The sequence below is a fragment of the Heterodontus francisci genome, chromosome 26 (genome assembly GCF_036365525.1).
Source record: "Heterodontus francisci isolate sHetFra1 chromosome 26, sHetFra1.hap1, whole genome shotgun sequence".
NCBI classification, from domain to species: Eukaryota; Metazoa; Chordata; class Chondrichthyes; order Heterodontiformes; family Heterodontidae; genus Heterodontus; species Heterodontus francisci.
In genome coordinates, this window is record NC_090396.1 from 60,475,076 (window position 1) to 60,498,222 (window position 23,147).

The window sequence follows — 23,147 nt, forward strand, 5'->3', positions numbered from 1 at the left end:
TAGAGAAACAAAGGGATCTTGGAGTACAAATGCATGAGCCAGTGAAAGTTGCACCACAGGTTAACAAGATCACGCAAAAAAAAATAAGCGATAGTCTTTATTTCTAGAGGGATAGAACTGAAAAGTTGGGAAGTTATGTCAAACCTGTATCGGACTTTGGTTAGACCACACTGTGTGCAGTTCTGGCTCCCATATTATAAAAATGATATACAGCAGTGTATTCCAACCTTTTTGCATGGGGAGGGGGGGACATTACAATTTTTGTCTTACATAGGGGGCCGGTGAGATCATTTCGGAAAGATAAAAACGTTGAAAAAATATCTTACTATTAATCAAAACAACACCAAATGTGCATTTTTTGTGAAGAAACTTTAAATGGGAAGATTAATTTATTGGCTTACTTTCTTGTCACTTTGTTGGGCACTGGTTTAGTGAGATACCTGGCATTTTGTTGTTGCACAAGTAGTCAATGTTTTCCTGTACACTTGTAGCGATGCAGAGTATTCCCAATCGATGTCCATTCATCAGTAGTGATCTTGAACAGTCTCTTTTCATGTCCCCCACGCTCTCTCCATGTCTCCCCCTCTCTCCGTGTTCCTCCCACAATTCTCCCCCTCTCCCCCATCTCCATTCTCCCCTTCTCTCCTTCTCTCCATGTTCCTCCCCCGCTCTTTCTCCCCTCTTTCTCTCCCCCTCTCTCTCTCCCCCACTGTCTCTCTCCCCCTCTCTCTCTCCCCCCTCTCTCTTCCCCCCTCTCTCTCCACACCCCCCGCCCCCACTCTCTGACAGTTGCAGGGAGCGGGAGCGCTCAGCACAGCATCTTTGGGGTTGATCCGTTCTTCTTAAAAAAGAATTGTGCTGAGTTTCACATCTGATAGGTACTGACATTGGGAACAGTGGTTTCCTAACTTTGGACAGATTCCGGGTTTTCCAGTGGGTTCTGACTTTTAAAAAAGGCTGCCGGAAAACCCCAAATCTGGCTGAAGTTGGAAAACTGCTGTTCCCGATGTCAGTACATGTCAGCTGTGATACTCAGTGCAATTTTATCAAAAAGCCACTCCTAAAGAAGAAGACAATGGAAAATTTCAGATCTCTGAAATACATCCCTGGGTCAGATGAGAACCTTTGGCAGACCTGATCCTGGTCTGTGGACCTTTGTTGGACAACCCTGATACAGAGGCACTGGAAAGGATGCAGAGAAGATTTACAAGGATTATGCCAGAAATGCAGGAAAGGATGAACAAGCTGGGTCTCCTTTATCTTGAAAAAGAAAGGCTGATGGGTGACCAAATAGGGGGCTTTAAAATTTTGAAAAATTTTGATAAAGTGGATAGAGAGATAACCAGAGGTCATCAATATAAGACAGTCACCAAGAAATCCAATAAGGAATTCAGAAGCAACTTCATTACCCAAACAGTAGTGATAATGTGGAACTCATTACCATTGGGAATGGTTGAAACAAATAGAATAGGATGCATTTAAGGGGAAGCGAGCCAAGCATATGAGGGAGAAGGGAATAGAGGGTTATGAAGATACATTTAGATGAGGAAAGATGAGAGGAGGCTCGAGTGGAGCATAAATGCCAGCGTGGACTAGTTGGGCTGAGTAAGCTGTTTCTGTGCCTATATCGGCCAGGATTTTATGTGGCCCTCTGAGGCGGGTTGGAGGCGGTGAAGGTGGGGGGGGGGGCATGGAGTATCGAGATGGGTGTTGGGGGTTGAGTAGGGCAGAGGGCCCATTGCCTCCTTGTTGTCAAGCGATCTTCCTGGGGTGGGATAGGCCAACGATGGCCTTCCCACCCACAGGCCGGTTAGGGCCCTTAAGTGGCCTATTAACAGCCAATTAAAGGGATCTTACCAGTGGCGGGGAGGGAGGGTGGGAGGTGCCTCGGCCAAATGGGGAGGGCGCCTTATAGCACAAGGCACACTCCTTGCAGGTTTGGGGGTTGGGGGGGGGGGGAATCCTCCTCCGTGGGCAATCTCTGACCCACGGAGAAACCCTGCCGGAAACCACTTTACCCTCTGGGACCTTCCTCCCCCTGGACTGCACGACCATCTCTCCCTTGCTGGGGCCTTCTGGAATGGCCCCAGCAACCCCCTCCTCACTTAGCTGAGGACCAGGGTTCCTGTGGTGGGCCTGGGTCCAATGCCTCTGCAGTACCGGCAGTGACCATTTGCTCCCAGTGGCACTGCTGACACTGCTGAGTTGCCAGCCCTCTGATTGGCCAGCAGCTCTTGAAGGCGGGATCCCCGTCTGTGAAGGGACAGAGATCCTGCCTCCTGAAACTTAGATTTGAAAAGACCCGAGGATTGTTCCGGGGATTGGGGGTGTGGCCCGAAAAGGCTGAGGGGGGCTTTCCCCCACCTTCTCGGCCTGGTGCCAGCAACCCCACCTCCAACACAAAATCCAGCCCATCCTTTATACTCCTATGTAATCAGCTCCACTTCCACCACCCTCATAGGCAGCAATTTCCAGATCAATTACCACTTGCTGCATAAATAAGTTCTTCCTAACATTCCTCCTGTATCTCTTTCCCAAAACCTTACATCTTTGCCCCCTAGTCCTTGTTCCATCAGCTAATGGGAGCAGCTTTTCTTTGTCTTCCTTATCTAAACCTGTCATAATCTTGAACATCTCCATCAGATCTCTTCTTAACCTCATTTGCTCCAAGGAGAAGAAACCCAGCTTCTCCAGCCTAACCTTGTAGTTAAATTCCCTCATCCCTGGAATCATTCTGGTAAATCTCCTCTGCACCTCTCAAGGACCCTCACATCATTCCTAAAGTGTGGTGACCCAAACTGGATGCAATACTTTAGCTTTATATAGGTTCAGCATAATTTCTCTGCTGTGGTACTCAATACCTCTATTTATGAAGCTCAAGATCCTATATGCATTGCTAACCACTCTCTCAATATGTGCTGCCACCTTCAAAGACCTATGCGCATGAACCCCCAGGTCCCTGTCTCCGCACACTCTTTCGAACTATGCCATGAAGATTATATTGCCTCTCATTATCCCTTCTGCCAAAATGCATCACTTCACTGTATTAAATTCCATTTGCCACTTGTTTGCCTATTCTGCTAGCCCATCTCTGTCCTGTTGCAGTCAATTTATCATCCTCACTGTTTGCCACACCTCTAAGTTTCGTATTATCAGCAAAGTTTGAAATGTTACTCTGTATTTTTAATATCCAAGTCATTTGTATATATCAAAAAAGCATTGATCCTTGGGAACATCACTCACTGTCTACCATTTTCCAGTCTGAAAAACAACCATTTACCATGACTCAAAAACAAAAAGTGCTGGAAATACTCAGCAGGCATGGCAACATCTGCGGAAAGAGAAGCAAAGTTAATGTTTCAGGTCTGTGACCTTTCATCAGAACTGGAAAAGGTTAGAAAAGAATTAGGTTTAAAGCAAGTGAAGGGGAGGGGGGCTGGGGGAAAGAACAAAGGTGAAGGTGTTTGATAGGGCAGGAGAGATTAAATAACAAAGCTGTCCTGGGCCAAAGGCAAAGTGTGTGTTAAAGCTTATGGTGAAAGACAAAGCATTAGTCCAGAGAGACTATTAATAAGGAAGAATGAGCATCTCTGACTACATGAAAAGCACATGGTTAAACAGTGGCAGACTCCAGCATGATGCCACCACCAAACGCATCTTCCCCTCCTCTCCCCTGTCAGCATTCCGAAGGGATCGTTCCTTCTGCGACACCCTGGTCCACTCCTCCATTACCATGACTCGCTGTTTTCTGTCCTTAAGTCAATTTTTTATCCAAGTTGACACTGGCACTCCTAGTCCATGAGCCTCAATTTTGTTAACCAGCCTTTTAAGTGATTCTTTGTCAAACACTTCCTTAAAATCCATCGGCAGCATCCGCTGCATTCCCTTCAACTGTCTTCTCTGTTATTTCATCAAAAAAATCAACTAGATTATTCAAAAACAATCTGCCTTTTTCAAATCCATGCTGGCTCTCCTTAATTAACTCAAACCTCTCTCCAAATGCCTGTTAATTTTTTCCTTGATTATTGTTTCTAAAATCTTCCCAACACTAATGTGAAACTGACCAGTCTGTAGTTACTAAGAAAGTCCTTACACCTTTTCTAAACAAGGGTGTCATGTTTGCCAATTTCCAATCTTCTGGCACCTTCCCTGTACCTAGGGAAGATTATGGCAAGCCCTTCTGCTATCTCCACCCCCAATTCCTTTAGCAATCTAGGATGCAAGCCTTCTGGACCAGGCGACTTATCTACTCAAAGGATAGCCAGCCTTTCCTGTACATCCTGCCTATCAATTTTCACTTCATTCATTACCCCTGCCATCTTCACTTCTACCGATATTTTGTCAGCATCTTCTTCCTTAGTAAACACCAATACAAAGTCCTGATTAGGTATTCTAGCCTTGTCCTGCACCTCTAAGCATATAGCACCTTCTTTGTCCTTAATAGCCCCCAACCTGCCTCTTACTGCCTTTTAAGTTAACTGCCATTTTATTCTCATATTCTCTCTTTGCCAGTTTTGTTTTCCCCTTCAATTCATTTCTCAACTTATTGTATTTGGCCTGGTTCTCACTTGAAGAGTTCACCTGATATGCATCATACACCCTCTGTTTTTGTTTCATTTTATTCTGTATCTCCCTTGCCATGTAAGGAGCCCTGTCTTTGGTTTCCATGCCTTTCCCACTTGTTGGAATGTACCTAGCCTGTACTTGACATATTTCTTCCTTAAAGATCCCCCATTGCTCCATTACAGTTTTTCCTGGCTAGATCCCTTCACATCCCCTTGAAGTAGCCCTCTTCCAATTTAGAAGTCCTACTTTAACTTGTTCCTTTTTCTTCTCCATTACTAATCTAAACTTTATGATACAATGATTACTTTTACCCAAGTATTCTCCCACAGATACTTGGTCCCCTTGGCCCACCTCATTCCCCAGCACCAGATTCAGCAATACATCCTTCCCAGTTGGAGTAAGAACAAACTGGTCAAAGAGGTTCTCCTCTTTGGGTGGCACAGTGGCGCAGTGGTTAGCACCGCAGCCTCACAGCTCCAGCGACCCAGTTTCAATCCTGGGTATTGCCTGTGTGGAGGTTGCAAGCTCTCCCTGTGACCGTGTGGGTTTTCGCCGGCTGCTCCAGTTTCCTCCCACAGCCAAAGACTTGCAGGTTGATAGGTAAATTGGCCATTATAAATTGCCCCTATTATAGGTAGGTGGTAGGGGAATTGAGGGAAGGTGGGGATGTGGTTGGAATATGGGATTAATGTAAGATTAGTATAAAGGGGTGGTTGATGGTTGGCACAGACTCGGTGGGCCAAAGGGCACTGATACAGCACTGATGCTGTATCTCTAAATAAAGATAAAATAACATATTTCAGAAATTCCTCCCCTTCCTTTCCCTTTGCTCTAACATTATCCCAATTGATAATAATTAATAATTTCCCAACTGTATAAATTATCTTTAGGCCACAACTTGAGTACTGAATGCAGTTCTGGTCACCTCATTATAGGAAGGATGTAATTGCACTAGAGAGGGTACAGAAGAGATTTATGAAGACGTTGTCAAGACTGGAAAAATGCAGCTATGAGGAAAGATTGGATAGGCTGGGGTTATTCTCCTTGGAACAGCGAAGGCTGAGGAGAGATCTGATTGAAATGTACAAAATTTTGAGGGGCCTGGGCAGAGTGGAGGTGACGGGACTATTCACCTTAGCAGAGAGGTCAGTGATGAGGGGGCTTAGATTTAAAGTGATTGGTAGAAAAATTAGAGGGGAGATGAGGAAAAACTTTTTCACCCAGAGGGTGGTGATGGTCTGGAACTCACTGCCTGAAAGGGTAGTTGAGGCAGAAACCCTCAACTCATTCAAAAGGAGTCTGGATATGCACCTCAAGTGCCGTAAGCTGCAGGGCTACGGGCCAAATGCTGGAAGGTGGGATTAGAATAGGTGGATCGTTTTTCAGTCGGCACAGACACGCTGGGCCAAGTGGCCTCTTTCTGTGCCTTAAACTTTCTATGATTCTATTCTATGATACCTGGGTCATTAACATCCCCCCAGTATCACCACTCTATAGTTCTTGCATATCTATGTGATTTTCCTACAGATTTGCACCCCTATCTCTCTTTCTCTATTTAGAGGCCTATAGAATACCCCCAGTAGCATGATCATACCCTTTTTGCTTCTCAACCCTAACCAAATGGATTCTGTCCTTACCCCCTCTAAGAAATCCTCTCTTTCCAAGGCTACAATGTCTTCCATGATCTGCCGCCTCACCTACCATTTTTCCTTCCTGGTCTTTTATGAACACTTTTGGGCTGGATTTTCATTATGGGGTTGGGAAACAGGAACCGGGTCTGATTTTGGGTCAGAAGCCTGTTTCCTGTGGGAAGCTGATTCAGACTGCAATTTTCAAATGGGTAGGAACTTAATTGGTAAGGATACGGATTGTCTGTCTTCTTATTGAAAATGGCAGTGGGCCAAATCATGTGTGGGGCTCATGTAGACATCCACAGCAACCATCACTGAGGCTGCTGGTTGTCCTGAGGGAGAGATCTGCCTTCTACAGTAGAGAGGGAAGCAAAATGTCACAGGGGAGATGGAAGCCTGGCACTAGAGGCAGTGCAAAAACTCATTTCATCGATGCCCACCTGGATCGAAAGCTGGAGGCTGTGAGAGAGAAGAGGGAGGTCTTCTTTCCAGAGAATGACAGGAAGAAACCACCTTGTCATGCAGCAGCGGCACCACTCTGTTCAGTGTTATCCCCCCTGCTCCCTCTTCCTCCTATCTCTTACCTCCTGCTCCTACCTCGATGAGCTGTCTCCTTCCACGGCCTTACTGTCCTCAAGGTCCGGACCACTCTGGAGGGTCATGTTATGGAAAGTCCAGCAGTCCACCACAATGACGGAGACCATTGCAGGAGGTTATTGGAGGGTACTACCTGACAGATCCAGGCACCCGAATTGCATTTCAGAAACCCAAATGGCCTGCTTAAAGGTCTCCCGTAGAGGGGTCAGTAGCCATCTCTTCAAGGGATTTCCCTTGTCCCCTTGGATCCATCCACGCACTTAGGGAAATGGAGTGAAGTATACGAAGGTAGCCTCGACTGGCGGAGGATGAAGCTGCCAGGAAAGCGAGCACACACATAGAGGAAGCTCTTGTTGTGGTCACAGACCAATTGGATGTTGAGACAGTGGAAGCCCTTCCTGTTGATGGATCCCACTGGCAGGTCGCTGGGTGCCTTGATGGCCACATAGGCGCAAGTGATGATACCCTGCATCTGGGGGAATCCAGCGATGGAGGCTGAATCCAATGTGCCTGCAAAGGCCCATCTGTGTCAAAGTTGGTGTAGTCCCTGTGTTCCATAGTCCCTGTGCTCTGGAAAATGGCATCCGTGACTTGCCTAATGGCCTGATGATCTGTCAACTGCAAGATGCCACCTCGGTCCATAGATGATGCCTGGAACGATCCAGTTGCATAGAAATTTAGGGCGATGGAGACCTTGACAGCTGCAGGTAGGGGACTGCCATGGGGGCCATGAGGCCTTAGGTCATTGTGGATCAGAGCACACAGGACTGAGACCATCTTGTGAGGATAGGCGCAGCCTCCTATGGCACTGCCGCTCTGTCATTTGTAGGTAGCTGACTCTTGGGCTGTGCACCCAATGTCTTGGGTAATGCCTTCCTCCCCTTGCAGCCCCCCACTGTGCTCCTCTGGCCTCCTGCTGTCCAGGAGGTTGCTTTTGCCAGAGCTCATTTCTGGCTGCTCTCTCCATCCGAACTACCTCAGCTGGGGTAGTTCACTAGGCCTTTCCCTGCCAACTGCAGCTGCCCTTGTGAAGCTAGCGGCCTCATGTCCCTCTCCGGTTTCCCGCCACTTTCGACTGAGAAGCAAATCTTACAGCTGCAGCAATGGCCATTCTGTGGCACCTTTGAAGTGGCTACACTTTACTTTGTGCCTCTGCAGTCTCTTAATCAGCCTTTCCCATAGCTCTATTGGTCCCGCGCTGTGTCCACATCTTGAACACCCCGTCATCTCCACATGGCATCCTCCACAGTCCCAGCCTTTAACAATTAAAACTTGCTGCTGACAAGCCTGTTTGTGAACTCTTCAGTGAGCTCAACGGGCAATTAATTGGAGGCGTGCACCCAACCTGTTCCATCGCTGCTGGCATCTCTTTAGAAATGGCATTGTTCCAGAGGTGGTGGATCCCAGTGCCGACCTCATTGAAAGCAATATTCAAATCGCACTCCCCTCCATACCTGCACTGAGCAGGCTTTAAAAATCTGACCTTTTGTTCAGTGAATGTTAGGCACCTTATCCTCACTATTTTTAAGCCATGTTTCCATAATTGCCACTACATCATATTCCCACATGGCAATTTGTGCTTGTAGGTCCCCATCCTTATTCACCACACTTTGTGCATTTACATACATGCATTCTTAGCCTGTCTTTGTATTCCTCGTTGTCCTTCTTAGTCTGCTCCTATCTAATATGGTACTGCTTCCTTCTCTAGTACTATCCAACATGCTCCCTCTTTTATGCACATGACTAATCTTTTCTAATTCTATATGCAGGTACCCACCCCCTGTCAATTTAGTTTAAACTCTTCCCAACCATACTAGTGAACCTCCTGGTGAGGACATTGGTTCCAGTGCTGTTGAGGTACAACTCGTCCCTTTTGAATAGGTGCCTTCTGCCCCAGAATTGGCCTCAATGCCCCAAGAATCTGAAGCCCTCCATCCTGCACCATACCTCAAGCCACGCATTGATCCTTCCTATCTTCCTATTTCTACTCTCACTGACGTGTAGCACTGGGAGTAATCCAGAGATTACTAACTTCGAGGTCCTACTTTTTAACTTGCCCCCTAGCTCCTGAAAGTCTGATCATAGGAGTTCAATACCTACCCTCTCTATGTCATTGTTACCAATATGTACCACAGCTTCTCCTTCCACCTGCAGAATGTTCTGAACCTTCTCCGTGATATCCTTTACCCTGGCACCGGGGAGATAACACAGCAGGCCGGATTCACATTTTCTTTTATTCGTACTTGGGATGTGAGCATTGCTGGCAAGGCCAGCATTTATTGCCTATCCTTAATTGCCCTGGAGAAGGTGGTGAGTGAGCCACCTTCTTGAACTGCTGCAGTCCATGTGGTGTAGGTGCTGTTAGGGAGGGAGTTCCAGGTTTTTGACTCAGCGTCAGTGTAGGAACAGTGATATAGTTCTAAGTCAGGATGATATGGGACTTGGAAGGAAATTTGCAGTTGGTGATGTTCCCATGCGTCTTCTGCCCTTAGCCTTCTAGGTGAAGTCACAATTTTGGAAGGCCCCTTGAGGAGTTGCTGCAGTGCATCTTGTAGATCGTACGCACTGCTGACACTGTGCGCTGGTGGTGGAGGGAGTAAATGTTTATGGTGGTGGATGGGTGTCAGTCAAGCGGGCTGCTTTGTCTTGGTTGGTGTCAAGCTTCTTGAGTGTTGTTGGGGCTGCACTATCCAGGCAAGCAGGGAGTATTCTATCACATTCCTGACTTGTGCCTTGTAGATGGTGAAAACGCTTTAGGGTGTCCGGGAGTTAGTTACTTGCCACAGATATCCCAGCCTCTGAATTGCTCTTGTAGCCACAGTGTTTATGTCACTTTTCCAGTTAAGTTTCCAGTCAATAGTGACCCCCAGGATGTTGTTTGTGGGGTATTCAGGAATGTTAATGCCGTTGAACATCAAGGGGAGGTGGTTTGACTCTCTCTTGTTGAAGTTGATCATTGCCTGAATGTAGCAAGAATGTTACTTGTCAGTTATCAGCCCAAACCTGAATGTTGTCCAGGGGCTGAATTTTGTTCACCTCCAGGCAACGGGTTCCCTGGCAGGGAGGGCCACCACGCACCCCGATGCCAGGAGGGCCCAGCCCGATATTACCGGCGGCGGTGAGGCATCATGGCCCACCGCCCCCACTCCCCGGCACTTGGCGACGGGACCCCAATTTGAATATTTAAATAAATTCAAATGAATGAATTAATGAAACTCACGTCGCCGCCTGATGTCCCATTGCGATCTTCGGCCCGGTGGCCGGCACCCGCGCCTTCAGATCCCCATTTAGGGATACTAGGCGCCACACTGGTGGGAGGGGGGGAGGAGATAAGTTTACCAGTTAGTGGGGACAGGGTCAAATTAACGTCCTGGGTGTAGGGGATGGTGGGAAGTGTTGGAGTTGAAAGTTTGTGCAATTTGGGGGGAAAGGTCAGATTATAAAGGTCAGTGTTTTGAGGGCAAAAGGGCAAATAATTAATTTAATTATTATTGTGGGGATGGGAGAGGGGCAAAAGAAATGTATTTATTTATTTTTATTCACTTCACTTTAAATATTTAAATTTCCCGGCAGCAGATGCCATTGCGGAAACAGGCAGCCCGCCCCCTTCATGTGCTCTGGGGGGGTGGGGGGGGGAGTTGGTGGTGGGGTGGCCCACCCCGGCTATTTAAATGAGCCTGCACATGGAAGATTATGGCAGCTCCATAACTTGCGGCCAGCATTGGCGGGCCGCCGTCTTTTTTGCTCACCGCCAAAATCGGCAGCAGGCACTTGAAATTCAGCCCGAGGTCTTGCTGCATGTGGGCTCAGACTGTTCTCGTATCTAAGGAGTTGCTAATGGTACTGAACATTGTGCAATTATCAGCAAAAATCCCACCTCTGACTGTAAGACAGAGGGAAGGTCATTGATGAAACAGTTGAAGATAGTTGGACCGAGGACACTGCCCTGAGGATCTCCTGCAGCAGTGTCCTGGGACAGAGATGACTGACCTCCAATGAACACAACCATCTTCCTTTATGCTAGGTATGACTCCAACGAGTGGAGAGTCCTCCCCATTTTCCTATTGACTTCAATTGTGCTAGGGCTCCTTGATGACACACTTGATCAAATGTTGCCTTGATGTCAAGGGCAATCACTCTCACATCACCTCTGGAATTTAGCTCTTTTGCCCATGTTTGGCTCAAGGCTGCAATGAGTTCTGGACTTGTGTACTGGTGAGTAGGTTATTGGTTAGTAAGTGCCACTTGATAGGACTGTTGATGACATCTTCCTTCACTTTGCTGATGGTTGGGAGATGGGGTGTCAATTTGCCAGATTGGATTTGTCCGATCTAGGCAATTTTCCACTTTGTTGGGTAGATGTCAGTGTTGTAGCTAAATGGAACAGCTTGCCTGGAGCACAAGTCTTCAGCACTACAACTGGGGCATTGTCTGGCCTATAGCTTTTGCTGTATCCAGTGTGCTCAGCTGTTTCTTGATATTACGTCGAGTGAATTGGACTGGCTGAAGACTAACATCTGTAATGCTGGGCACCTCAGGAGGAGGCTGTGATAGATCATCCACCTCTGGTTGAAGATGATTGCAAATGCTTCAACCTTGTCTTTTGAACTTACATGCTCAGCTCTGCCATCATTGCAGAATGGGATGTTCATGGAGCCTCCTCCTCCTGCTGGTTGTCTAATTGTCCACCACCATTCACAACTGGATGTGGCAGAACTGCAGAGCTTTGATTTGATCCATTGGTTGTGGGATCATTTAGCTCTGTCTGTAGCATGCTGCAACTGTATGCACGTAGTCCTGTGTTGTAGCTCGATCAAGCTGGCACATCATTTTTAGGTATGCTTGGCGCTGCTCATTCAACCAAGGTTGGTCCTCTGGCTTGGTGCTAATGGTGCAGTTAAGGATATACTGAACCACAGGGTTACAGATTGTGGCGGAATACAATTCTGGTGCTGCTGATGGCCCACATTTCCTCATGGATGCCCTGTTTTGAGCTGCTAGATCTGTTCTGTATTTAGCCCATTTAACATGATTACACTGCCACACAACACCATGGAGGGTGTCACCAGTTTAAAGACTAATACATATAATAAAGAAGTATGTGACCAGGTGACCAAAAGCTTGGTCAAAGAAGTAGGTTTTAAGGGGGGACATGAAAGAGACAAGAGGTTTGTGAGCATGAAGAAGACAAGAGGTTTGGGGAGATCAGAACTCCCATTAAAATGTTTCATTAAAATATCAGTGTTTAATTAAATTGGTTGTAAAGTAATTTCACAATTTTTCCTGATCAGAGGATGCCACTCATTTTAATGGTTTCCCAAAGTATGTCAGTAAATATCTAACAATGTCATCTTATTTCACAGGACCACTATGATTGGGGATTGCGGGCTATCAAGTCTGTGTTGGTTGTGGCTGGCTCTTTGAAAAGGGGAGATCCAACTCGTCCTGAAGATCAGGTTCTTATGAGAGCCTTGAGAGATTTTAATATTCCAAAGATAGTAACAGATGATTTGCCTGTGTTTATGGGACTTATAGGAGATCTATTCCCAGCACTAGATGTACCAAGAAAGAGAGATTTAGATTTTGAACAGGTAATGCAATTATATCAGTCAGCTATAGTTATGTGCTTAGTTTTCAAATGATTTGCAAAATGTTAACAGGTGATCACATATGTTCATGCATGCAAAAGTGTTATTTCGCAAAAACACACTGATCAGATATATTTTCATATCTATGCATAGATTCATCGACACATAATGAGAATCATACCAGATATTAATGCCAATTTAAAGGAAGGAACCATTCATTGTCTGTCACTTTTCATGTACCATGGACAGTATAATTATAGATGAGTATATAGAAGTCACTATGCTGAACAATATAACTTCTTGCACCCCTGGATAGTTCATTGTGCTTTCCCTTGTGTATTTAGTTTGAGTGTTAGCTTAGCTTAGTTAGTAATACTTCCACTTTTGAAGCAGAAGGTTGGGCTTTCAAATTCCACTCCAGAACCTGAACATGGAATCTAGACTGATGTTTCAGAATTTTTTACTGATTGAGTGCTGCATTTTGGAAATGCCATTTTTCATATTAGATGTTAATCAGGTCCCTCTCTGCCTATTTATTCACCTCTTTTTCACTTTGTCAGTTCATGTAACTTCAAATTAATGATTTCCAAGACTTTTTTTTACTGATAACTTTGACTACAGCTTGTTGGCGAAGTGAGTTTCAGGAATTATGTACGCAAAGGTAATTGGGCATTCCTTAGACTCAAGCATAAATTCCTACCAAAGGTGGTTTTGGAATTCATTCTCTAGTGAGAGGTAGTTATGCTTTAATATTATTCACCTGCTCATAACAAAAGAGTAAATCTTATAATCTGATATGGCAATTAGGCATCTGGATAAGCAGCGTTGGGGGGATGGGGAGGGCTTGTAAAAATACCGGGATTAAGTGTTGTATTGGGATTTTGTGGTCTGAAGGCATTCATGATGTCATGCAAGAGTGTCATTAAAGCTTCAAATGTTATCTTAAAGAGAGTTGGCTTCCCAACCTTACAGTTTGAACGGTTTGGCCTAAAAACACAATGTCATCACTGAAAGCCAATACAAAAGGGGTGTATTTTCAAACGTATCTCCTGGCCTTGAACTGTGAGTTTCTTAAAGAAGAGTTTATCTGGTTTTTGAGATCTTCTTCTTCTTCTTCTCTTCTCCTTCTCTTTTTCTTCTTCTTCTTCTTTGGCCTCCTTGTCTCGAGAGACAATGGGTAAGTGCCTGGAGGTGGTCAGTGGTTTGTGAAGCACCGCCTGGAGTGGCTATAAAGTCCAATTCGAGAGAGACAGACTTATCCACAGGCGCTGCAGGTAAAATTGGTTGCCGGGGCTGTTACACAGTTGGCTCTCGCCTTGCGCTTCTGTCTTTTTTCTTGCCAACTGCTAAGTCTCTTTGACTCGCCACACTTTAGCCCCAACTTTTATCCCAAACAGTGTAGGTGCGAGAACACAGCCCTGTTTCACGCCACTCAGGATAGGAAAGTGGTCTGATGAGGCACCGCTATGCTGAATTGTGCCTTTCATATTGTCATGGAATGAATGGAATTAATCCTACATTAATCCCAAATAATAATAAAAACAAGAAATGCTGGAAATACTCAGCAGGTCTGGCAGCATCTATGGCGAGAGAAGCAGAGTTAACGTTTCAGGTCAGTGACCCTTCTTCATAACTGGCAAATATTAGAAATGTAAAAGGTTAAAAGCAAGTAAAGTGGGGTGGGGCAAGAGATAACAAAGGAGAAGGTGTAGATAGGACAAGGTCACAGAATAGCTGACCAGAAGGTCGTGGAGCAAAGGCAAACAATATGTTAATAGTGTGTTGAAAGACAAAGCATTAGTACAAATAGGGTGTTAATGGACTGAAAATTGAACAGCCAGAAGTACAAACAATGAAAAAAAAACAGTGGGTAAGCAAACTGAACAAACTAAGGTGAAATAAAATAAAATAAACACAAAAAAAATGTAAAAAGGAAAAAGAAAAAAAAACTAAAAATAAAAGTAAAATGGGGGGCCCGTCATGCTCTGAAATTATTGAACTCAATGTTCAGTCCGGCAGGCTGTAGTGTGCCTAATTATTGAGTTCGTTGACAAAATGCTGGAATCTATTATTCAGGAAGTCTTAACAATGCACTTAGAAAAGCACAGCATGATTAGAATAAGTCAACATGGTTTTACTAAAGGGAAATTTGTTTGACAAATTTATTAGAGTTTTTTGAGGATGTAACTAGTAGGGTAGATAAAGGGGAACCAGTGGATTTCGTCTACCTGGGATTTCCAAAAGGCACTCGATAAGGTGCCAACAAAGGGTTGATCGGCAAGATAAGGGCTCATGGAGTTGAAGGTAATATATTAGCATGGATAGAGGATTGGTTAACGGATAGGAAGAAAAAAGTTGGTGTAAATGGTGCATATTGAAGTTGTCAGGCAGTGAATAGTGGAGTGCCACAAGGAGCAGTGCTGGGGCCTCAGCTATTTACAATCTATATTAATAACTTAGATGACGAGACAGAGAATAATGTATCTAAGTTTTCTGATGATACAAAGGTAGGCGGAAAGGTAATCTGTGAGGAGGACACAGAGAAGCTGCAAAGAGATATAGACAGGTTAAGTGAGTGGTAGATGGTGTATAATATAAGGAAGTTGGTCGTAAGAATAGAAAATCAGAATATGTTTTAAAAGTTGTGAAATTTGTAAGTGTTGATGTTCAAAGAGACTTAAGTGTGCTTATACAAGGAATGCAGCAAGTTAACAAGCAGGCACAGCAAGCAGTTAGGAAGGCAAATGGCATGTTGGCCTTTATTGCAAGGGGATTGGAGTACATGAATAAGGAAGTATTGCTGCAGCTGTACAGGTTTTGGTGAGACCATATCTGGAGTACTGTGTACAGTTTTGGTCCACATTTAAGAAAGGATATACTTGCATTGGAGCGGTACAGCGAAGGTTCACTAAATTGGTCTCTGGGATGAGGGGGTTGTCCTATGATGATAGGCTGAGTAAATTGGGCCTATACTCTCTGGAGTTAAGAAGAATGAGGGGCGATCTCATTGAAACATAAAAGATTCTGAAGGGGCGGGATAGGGTAGACATCGAGAGTTTGTTTCTGCTGTTCAGGGAATCTAAAACAAAGGGGTACACTCTCAACATAAGGGGCGAACATTTAGGACTGAGATGTGGAGAAATTACTTCACTCAAATGGTTGTGAATTTTTGAAATTCTGTACCCCAGAGGGTTGTGGATGCTCCGTCGTTGAAAGCATTTAAGGCTGGGATAGATAGATTTTTGATCTCGCAAGGAATCAAGAGATATGGCGAGTGGGCGGAAAGTGGAGTTGAAGCCAAAGATCAGCCATGATCGTTTTGAATGGCGGAGCAGGCTCAATGGGCCATACGGTCTACTCCTGCTCCTATTTCATATGTTCCTGTGTTCTTATGAAATAAGAAAGCCATGAAACTATTGGATTATCGTAAAAACCCACCTGGTTCACTAATGTCTTTTAGGGAAGAAAATCTGTCGTCCTTACCCCATCTAAGTCCAGACCGACAGAAATGTGGTTGACTCTTAACTGCCCTCTGAGATGGCCTAGCAAACCGTTCAGTTGTATTCAGGAAGACACTCATCAACATTTGCTCGAGGGCAATTATAATGGGCAATAAATGCTGGCTTTACCAATGACACCCACATCCTGTGAATGAGCAAAAGAGAAGTTACCCAGCCATTACTTTCGATAGGAAAGTAATTCTTTCTTTCTAATATTGGAGGATTGGAGGTCTGCTAACATTGTACCTATGTTTAAAAAGGGAGCGAGGGATAGACTGAATAATTACAGACCAGTCAGTCGAACCTCAGTAGCGGGCAAAATTATTGGAATCAATTCTGAGAGAGAGGATAAACTGTCACTTAGAAAGGCACAGATTAATCAAGGATAGTCAACATAGATTTGTTAAGAGAAGGTCGTGTTTGACTAACTTGATAGAATTTTCTGAGGAAGCAAGATGGAGGATTGATGAAGGTAGTGTAGTTGATGTGGTCTACTTGGATTTTGGCAAGGCTTTTGAAAAGATCCCACATGGCAGACTGGTTAAAAAAATTAAAAGCCCATGGGATCCAGGGGATTGTAGCAAGCTGTTTGAAAAATTGGCTCAGTGGCAGGAAACAAAGGGTAATTGTTGTCAGGTGTTTTTGCAACTGAGAGGCTGTTTCCAATAGGGTTCCACAGGACTCAGTACTGCCTTTTGTGGTATATATTAACGATTTGGATGCAAATGTGGGGAGAGGTTTGCAGACGACCCAAAAATTGGCCATGTGGTTGATAGCGAGGAAGATAGCTGTCGGCTGCAAGAATATATCAATGGACTGGTCAGGTGGGCAGAAAAGTGGCAAATGGAATTTAACCCAGAGAAGCATGAGGTGGGGAGGTCAAACAAGGCAAAAGAATACACAATAAATGGGAGGATACTGAGAGGTGCAGAGGAACTTAGGAACCTTGGAGTGTATTTCCACAGATCCCTGAAGGTAGCAGGACAGGTCAATAAGGTGGTTAAGAAATCATGTCCTTTATTAGCTGAGGCATAGAATATAAGAGCAGGGAGGTTATGCTTGAACTGTATAAAACATTAGTTAGACCACAACTTGAGTACTGTGTGCAGTTCTGGTCACCTCATTACAGAAAGAATGTAATTGCACTAGAGAGAGTACAGAGGAGATTTACGAGGATGTTGCCAGGACTAGAAAATTGCAGCCATGAGGAAAGATTGGATAGGCTGGGATTGTTCTCCTTAGAACAGAGGAGGCTGAGGGGAGATTTGATTGAAGTGTACAAAATTGTGAGGGGCCTGGATTGAGTGGATGGGAAGGCCCTATTTGCCTTAGCAGAGAGGTCAGTGACTAGGGGGCATAGATTTAAAGTGACTGGTAGAAGGTTTAGAGGGGAGATGAGGAAACATTTTTTTACCCAAAGGGTGGTGGGGGTCTGGAACTCACTGCTTGAAAGTGTGGTAGAGGCAGAAAACCTCATCTGATTTAAAAGGTGCCTGGACTTTTTAATTTAATTTTTGAAAAATTCATTCATGGGATGTGGGCATCGCTGGCTAGGCCAGCATTTATTGCCAATCCCTAATTGCCCTCGAAAAGGTGGTGGTGAGCTGCCTTCTTGAACCGCTGCAGTCCATGTGGGTAGGTACACCCACAGTGCTGTTAGGAAGGGAGTTCCAGGATTTTGACCCAGCGACAGTGAAGGAACGGCGAGTTTAGAAGGTGCTGTCTAAGGAGCCTTGCTGCATTGCTGCAGTGCATCTTGTAGATAGTACACACTGCTGCCACTGTGCGTCGGTGGTGGAGGGAGTGAATGTTTGTAGATGTGGTGCCAATCAAGCGGGCTGCTTTGTCCTGGATAGTGTCTAGCTTCTTGAGTGCTGTTGGAGCTGCACCCATCCAGGCAAGTGGACAGTCTTCCATCACACTTCTGACTTGTGCCTTATAGATGGTGGATAAGCTTTGGGGAGGCAGGAGGTGAGTTACTCGCCACAGGATTCCTAGCCTCTGACCTGCTCTTGTAGCCACGGTATTTATCTGGCTACTCCAGTGCAGTTTCTGGTCAATGGTAGCCCCTAGGATGTTGATAATGGGGGATTCATTGATGGTAATACCATTGAATGTCCAGGGGAGATGGTTAGATTCTCTCTTGTTGGAGGTGGTCATTGCCTAGCACTTGTGTGGCGCGAATGTTATTTGCCACTTATCAGCTCAAGCCTGGATATTGTCCAAGTCTTGCTGCATTTCTACACAGACTGCTTCAGTATCTGAGGAGTCACGAATGGTGCTGAACATTGTGCAATCATCAGCGAACATCCCCACTTCTGACCTTATGATTGAAGGAAGATCATTGATGAAGCAGCTGAAGATGGTTGGGCCCAGGACACTAGCCTGAGGAACTCCTGCAGTGATGTTCTGGAGCTCAGATGATTGACCTCCAACAACCACAACCATCTTCCTTTGCGCTAGGTATGGCTCCAGCCATTGGACGGTTTTCCCCCTGATTCCCATTGACTTCAGTTTTACTAGGGCCCCTTGATGCCATACTCGGTCAAATGCTGCCATGCTGTCAAGGGCAGTCACTCTCACCTCACCTCTTGAGTTCAGCTCTTTTTTCCACGTTTGAACCAAGGCTGCAATGAGGTCAGGAGCTGTGTGGCCCTGGCGGAACCCAAACTGAGCATCACTGAGCAGGTTATTGCTAAGCAAGTGCCGCTTGATGGCACTGTTGATGACACCTTCCATCACTTTACTGATGATTGAGAGTAGGTTGATGGGGCGGTAGTAGGCTGGGTTGGACTTGTCCTGCTTTTTGTGTACAGGACATACCTGGGCAATTTTCCACATTGCAGGGTAGATGCCAGTGTTGTAGCTGTACTGGAACAGCTTGGCTAGGGGCGCGGCAAGTTCTGGAACACAGGTCTTCAGTACTATTGCAGTATCCAGTGCCTTCAGTCGTTTCTTGATATCACGCGGAGTGAATCAAATTGGCTGAAGTCTGGCATCTGTGATGCTGGGGACTTCAGGAGGAGGCCGAGATGGATCATCAACTCAGCACTTCTGGCTGAAGATTGTTGCAAATGCTTCAGCCTTATCTTTCGCACTGATGTGCTGGGCTCCTCCATCTTTGAGGATGGGGATATTTGTGGAGCCACCTCCTCCAGTTAGTTGTTTAATTGTCCACCACTATTCACGGCTGGATGTGGCAGGACTGCAGAGCTTAGATCTGATCCGTTGGTTATGGGATTGCTTAGCTCTGTCTATTGCATGCTGCTTACGCAGTTTGGCATGCAAATAGTCCTGTGTTGTAGCTTCACTAGGTTGACACCTCATTTTGAGGTGTGCTTGGTGCTGCTCCTGGCATGCCCTCCTGCACTCTTCGTTGAACCTGGGTTGGTCTTCTGGCTCAATGGCAATGGTAGAGTAGGGGATATGCCGGGCCTTGAGGTTACAGATTATGGTTGAGTACAATTCTGCTGCTGCTGATGTCCCACAGCGCCTCATGGATGCCCAGTTTTGCATTGCTAGATCTGTTCAAAATCTAGCCCATTTAGCACGGTGATAGTGCCACACAACACGAAAGAGGGCATCCTCAATGTGAAGGCGAGAATTCGTCTCCACAACGACTGTGCGGTGGTCACTCCTACCAATACTGTCATGGACAGATGCATCTGCGGCAGGCAGATTGGTGAGGACGAGGTCAAGTATGTTTTCTCCTCTTGTTGGTTCCCTCACCACCTGCCGCATACCCAGTCTAGCAGATATGTCCTTTAGGACTCGGCTGGCTCGGTCAGTAGTGGTGCTGCCGAGCCACACTTGGTGATGGACATTAATGTGCACCTGAAGTGCCACAACCTGCAGGGCTACGGACCAAATGCTGGAAATTGGGATTAGGTTGGGTGGCTCTTTCTTTTTTCGGCTGGTGCAGACACAAAGGCCTCTTTCTGTACCGTAAACTTTCTATGATTCTATGATGCTATGACTATGATTATTACAACAGATTAATAAAAATATTAAAATCAGGAGTGTATTTTCACACAAAGGGTGAAATGCAGAATCAGCTTGAGGGCCTGAAGTGCCTACTTCTGTTCTTATTGGCTCGATATTAAACCCCTCACGACAGGGATGAGAAGGTCGGGGTTTAAAAATTAAAAATTGTGGAACCTGTCCCTCGCCCACCCAACATTTGTACTGCGGTTGGCAACATGCCATGTCTGTCATCGAGAGGCGGGACACTTCATTATGATATTTAAATCAGGCTCCCAAGTACAATTCAGAGCCTTGTATAAATTTAACAGCTGCGGGCCAGATTTCCCAGGGCTCGGAAATCGGCAGCAAATGGGGGCATTTTGGAGCATTCCTTGTGGGCCAGGAGGAGCAAGAGTGCTTCCCCTGCCCCTCAAGCAAACTGTCAGCCTCCCTTCTGCCAATTGGAGCCACTGTTTGCTGCCATATTTGGCCAATGCCCTCCCCCCAACCCCCCAACCCCAATTTCTGGGCTTTGACAAATGTTTGCTGGTTGAATGAGAGTCGGTCAATCCTTTCCACCATCCCCTACACCAATAATATGACTTTGACCCCACTTTCCCCCCAACCCACACTGAGAAACTTACTTCCTCCCCACCAGTGTTCTGCCTCAGGTCCCTGGATGGGAATTTGACGGCACGGGAGTGCTGGCCACCGGCATGAATATTGCACCGGGAGAGATGGTGGGAATGTAATAGCAATTAATTCAGTGATTTAAATTTATTTACGTGTGTTAATGGCGGTCCCGTCACAGGGCATTGGCGAGCTGCCACGAGGTCTTGCTGCAGCCAGCAATATCGGGTCAGGCCCTCACAACTTCGGGGTGCGTGGCGGCCCTCTCCAGGGTGCATTTCCCGCCATGACACCCAATGTTGGTGGGGGTCTGTAAAATTCAGCCCCAAGCATACAGCATCAAAACAGGCCATAAAGCTGATCTTGTCTATGCCATTATTTAAGCTGCACACAAGACTCCTCTTTTACTACTTCATCTTACCTTATCAGCATATCCTTCTATTCCTTTCTTCCTCACGTGTTTATCTAGCTTTCCCTTAAATGCATCTATGCTATTTGCCTCAACCATTCCTTATGGTAACATTTCACACATTCTTTCTGCTCTTTGGGTAAAGAAATTCTCCTGACTTCCCTTTTAGATTTATTCGCTTGATTGATACAAGTGCATGGATTAATGAATCAGAACATAGTTTATATTCTTACAGTGACTCGCTTATTTTTATGACCTCTAGTTTTGGGCTCCCCCACAAGTGCAAACATTTTCCTGACATCTAACTTATCAAACCCTTTCATTACTTTAAAGTCCTTCATCATATCACCTCTCAGCCTTCTCTTTTCTGGAGAAAAGAGCCAGCCGTGTTCAGCCTTTCCTGATAAATATATCCTCTCAGTTCTGGTATCATCCTTGTAAATCCTTTTTTTTTATTCATTCATGGGATGTGGGCGTCGCTGGCCAGGCCAGCATTTATTGCCCATCCCTAATTGCCCTAACTGAGTGAGGGCATGTAAGAGTCAACCACATTGCTGTGGGTCTGGAGTCACATGTAGGCCAGACCAGGTAAGGACAGCAGATTTCCTTCCCTAAAAGACATTAGTGAACCAGATGGGTTTTTACAACAATCGACAATGGTTTCATGGCCATCATTAGACTAGCTTTAATTCCAGATTTATTAATTGAATTCAAATTCCACCTTCTGCTGTGGTGGGATTTGAACCCATGTCCCCAGAGCAGTACCCTGGGTCTCTGGGTTACTAGTCCAGTGACAATACCACTACGCCACCACCTCCCCTTGTTCCACCTTCTCCAATATCTCTATCCTTTTCTAATATCTCTATATCCTTGTGAATCCATGTTTCATCTTCTCCAATATCTCTATATCCTTTTATAATATATCCAGAATGTGCACTCGACTCCAAGTGTGGTTTAAACAACATTCAGCGCAAGTTTAACATAACCACTCCTTTTAAATTTTACCACTCTAGAAATGAACCCCAGCGCTTAGTTTGCTTTTTTTATGGCCCGAGTGTCGCTACTGTTACGACCAGGTGAGGGAGGAGTCTCGGGCTCCCCTCTTGCCCCTTTCCTGGTTTGGCCATAACAGGGTTTAATTTTTTTTAAAACACAGTGTCTTTAGCTTCACCTCACTGCTTTATCATTGTAATTGTAAATGAACCAACCAGACAGGCTTTCTCAGGTTTAAACAAGAAAGGGGTGAGTTTATTAATCTTAATACTCTAACTCAGTTAAGGTTCCTAAAAACATGCGACGCAACCATGCTAGCATGCATACGCGATAAACACACACATAAATAGATATGGAGGAGGAGAAAGAATTAAAGAGGGTGGGTTTGGAGTAGTAGATGGAATTCAGTTACCTGTTCTAATTTTGCTGTGAAGACTTTGATTGAAGTTAAGTCTTGCAGTACTCATTGGGGTCCAGTGCACACTTTTAAACTTGTTTCGCTGGTACCAGACGGCTGCAGGGGTCTTCTGTCTTGAAGCTTAAGTTGCTTCCATGGGTCCCTGGAACTTTGCTAGAGAGAGAGACACAGAGAGAGAGAGAGAGACCTTGTTTCTCTTTGGTCTTCAAAATTGCAGTCTGCCCCAAAGCTTTTCTGTGAGGCACAATTCAAACACTTCCCAGGTTGGCCAGCAGTTTAGTCTTGTGACTAGCTCTTTGTTTTAAACAGCATTGCCTGCGAGGATTGATGATTCTTCAAAGCTTACTAGACACACTCGGTGGGGCGGGGCAGTGGGGGCGGAGTTCTGGCTCTAACACAGACAGTGACTCTCAGTATCTTTTGATTATCACTATTGACAAAACCCATCTGGCTAATTGAATCAGGGAGCACTCCAATTGTCTCTCCATACAACTGTCTTTCAGAATGCAAATGTGCAGCCATGTTTTCAGCCATTCAGTTCTGTGGTCTTTTTAAACAAGTTATGATCACTGTCCAGTAAACATTCGAATAGTGTTCCATATGACAAAATTAATATGTTTCCAGTTGTCAGGTGTAGTTTCAATCACACCTCCACCTCTGGCCGAATGAAATACGACATTGGGGGAGCATTTCATTATAAATTAGAAGGAAGAGAAAGTACAGGAAAACACACATGCATTTTTCTCATTCATTCAGAAATCTTAAAATTGCTACAGCCTGTCTTTCTTTTGTAGCAGTGCTGCTTTAAAGTGCCCCTTTTCCCTTGAGGTAGGTCTGAGATAGTTATGTGTT

At 45.3% G+C, this 23,147-nt stretch overlaps 1 protein-coding gene across 1 annotated transcript in view; it reads left to right on the forward strand.

Moving 5' to 3' along the window:
- Positions 1–23,147, forward strand: part of LOC137384384 (dynein axonemal heavy chain 17-like) — a 1,056,876-nt gene that overhangs the window by 523,604 nt on the left and 510,125 nt on the right. Inside the window, exon 40 of the mRNA XM_068058353.1 lies at positions 12,158–12,385. Within this exon, the coding sequence (XP_067914454.1) occupies positions 12,158–12,385 (228 nt within the window). The remainder of the gene's footprint in view (positions 1–12,157; positions 12,386–23,147) is intronic.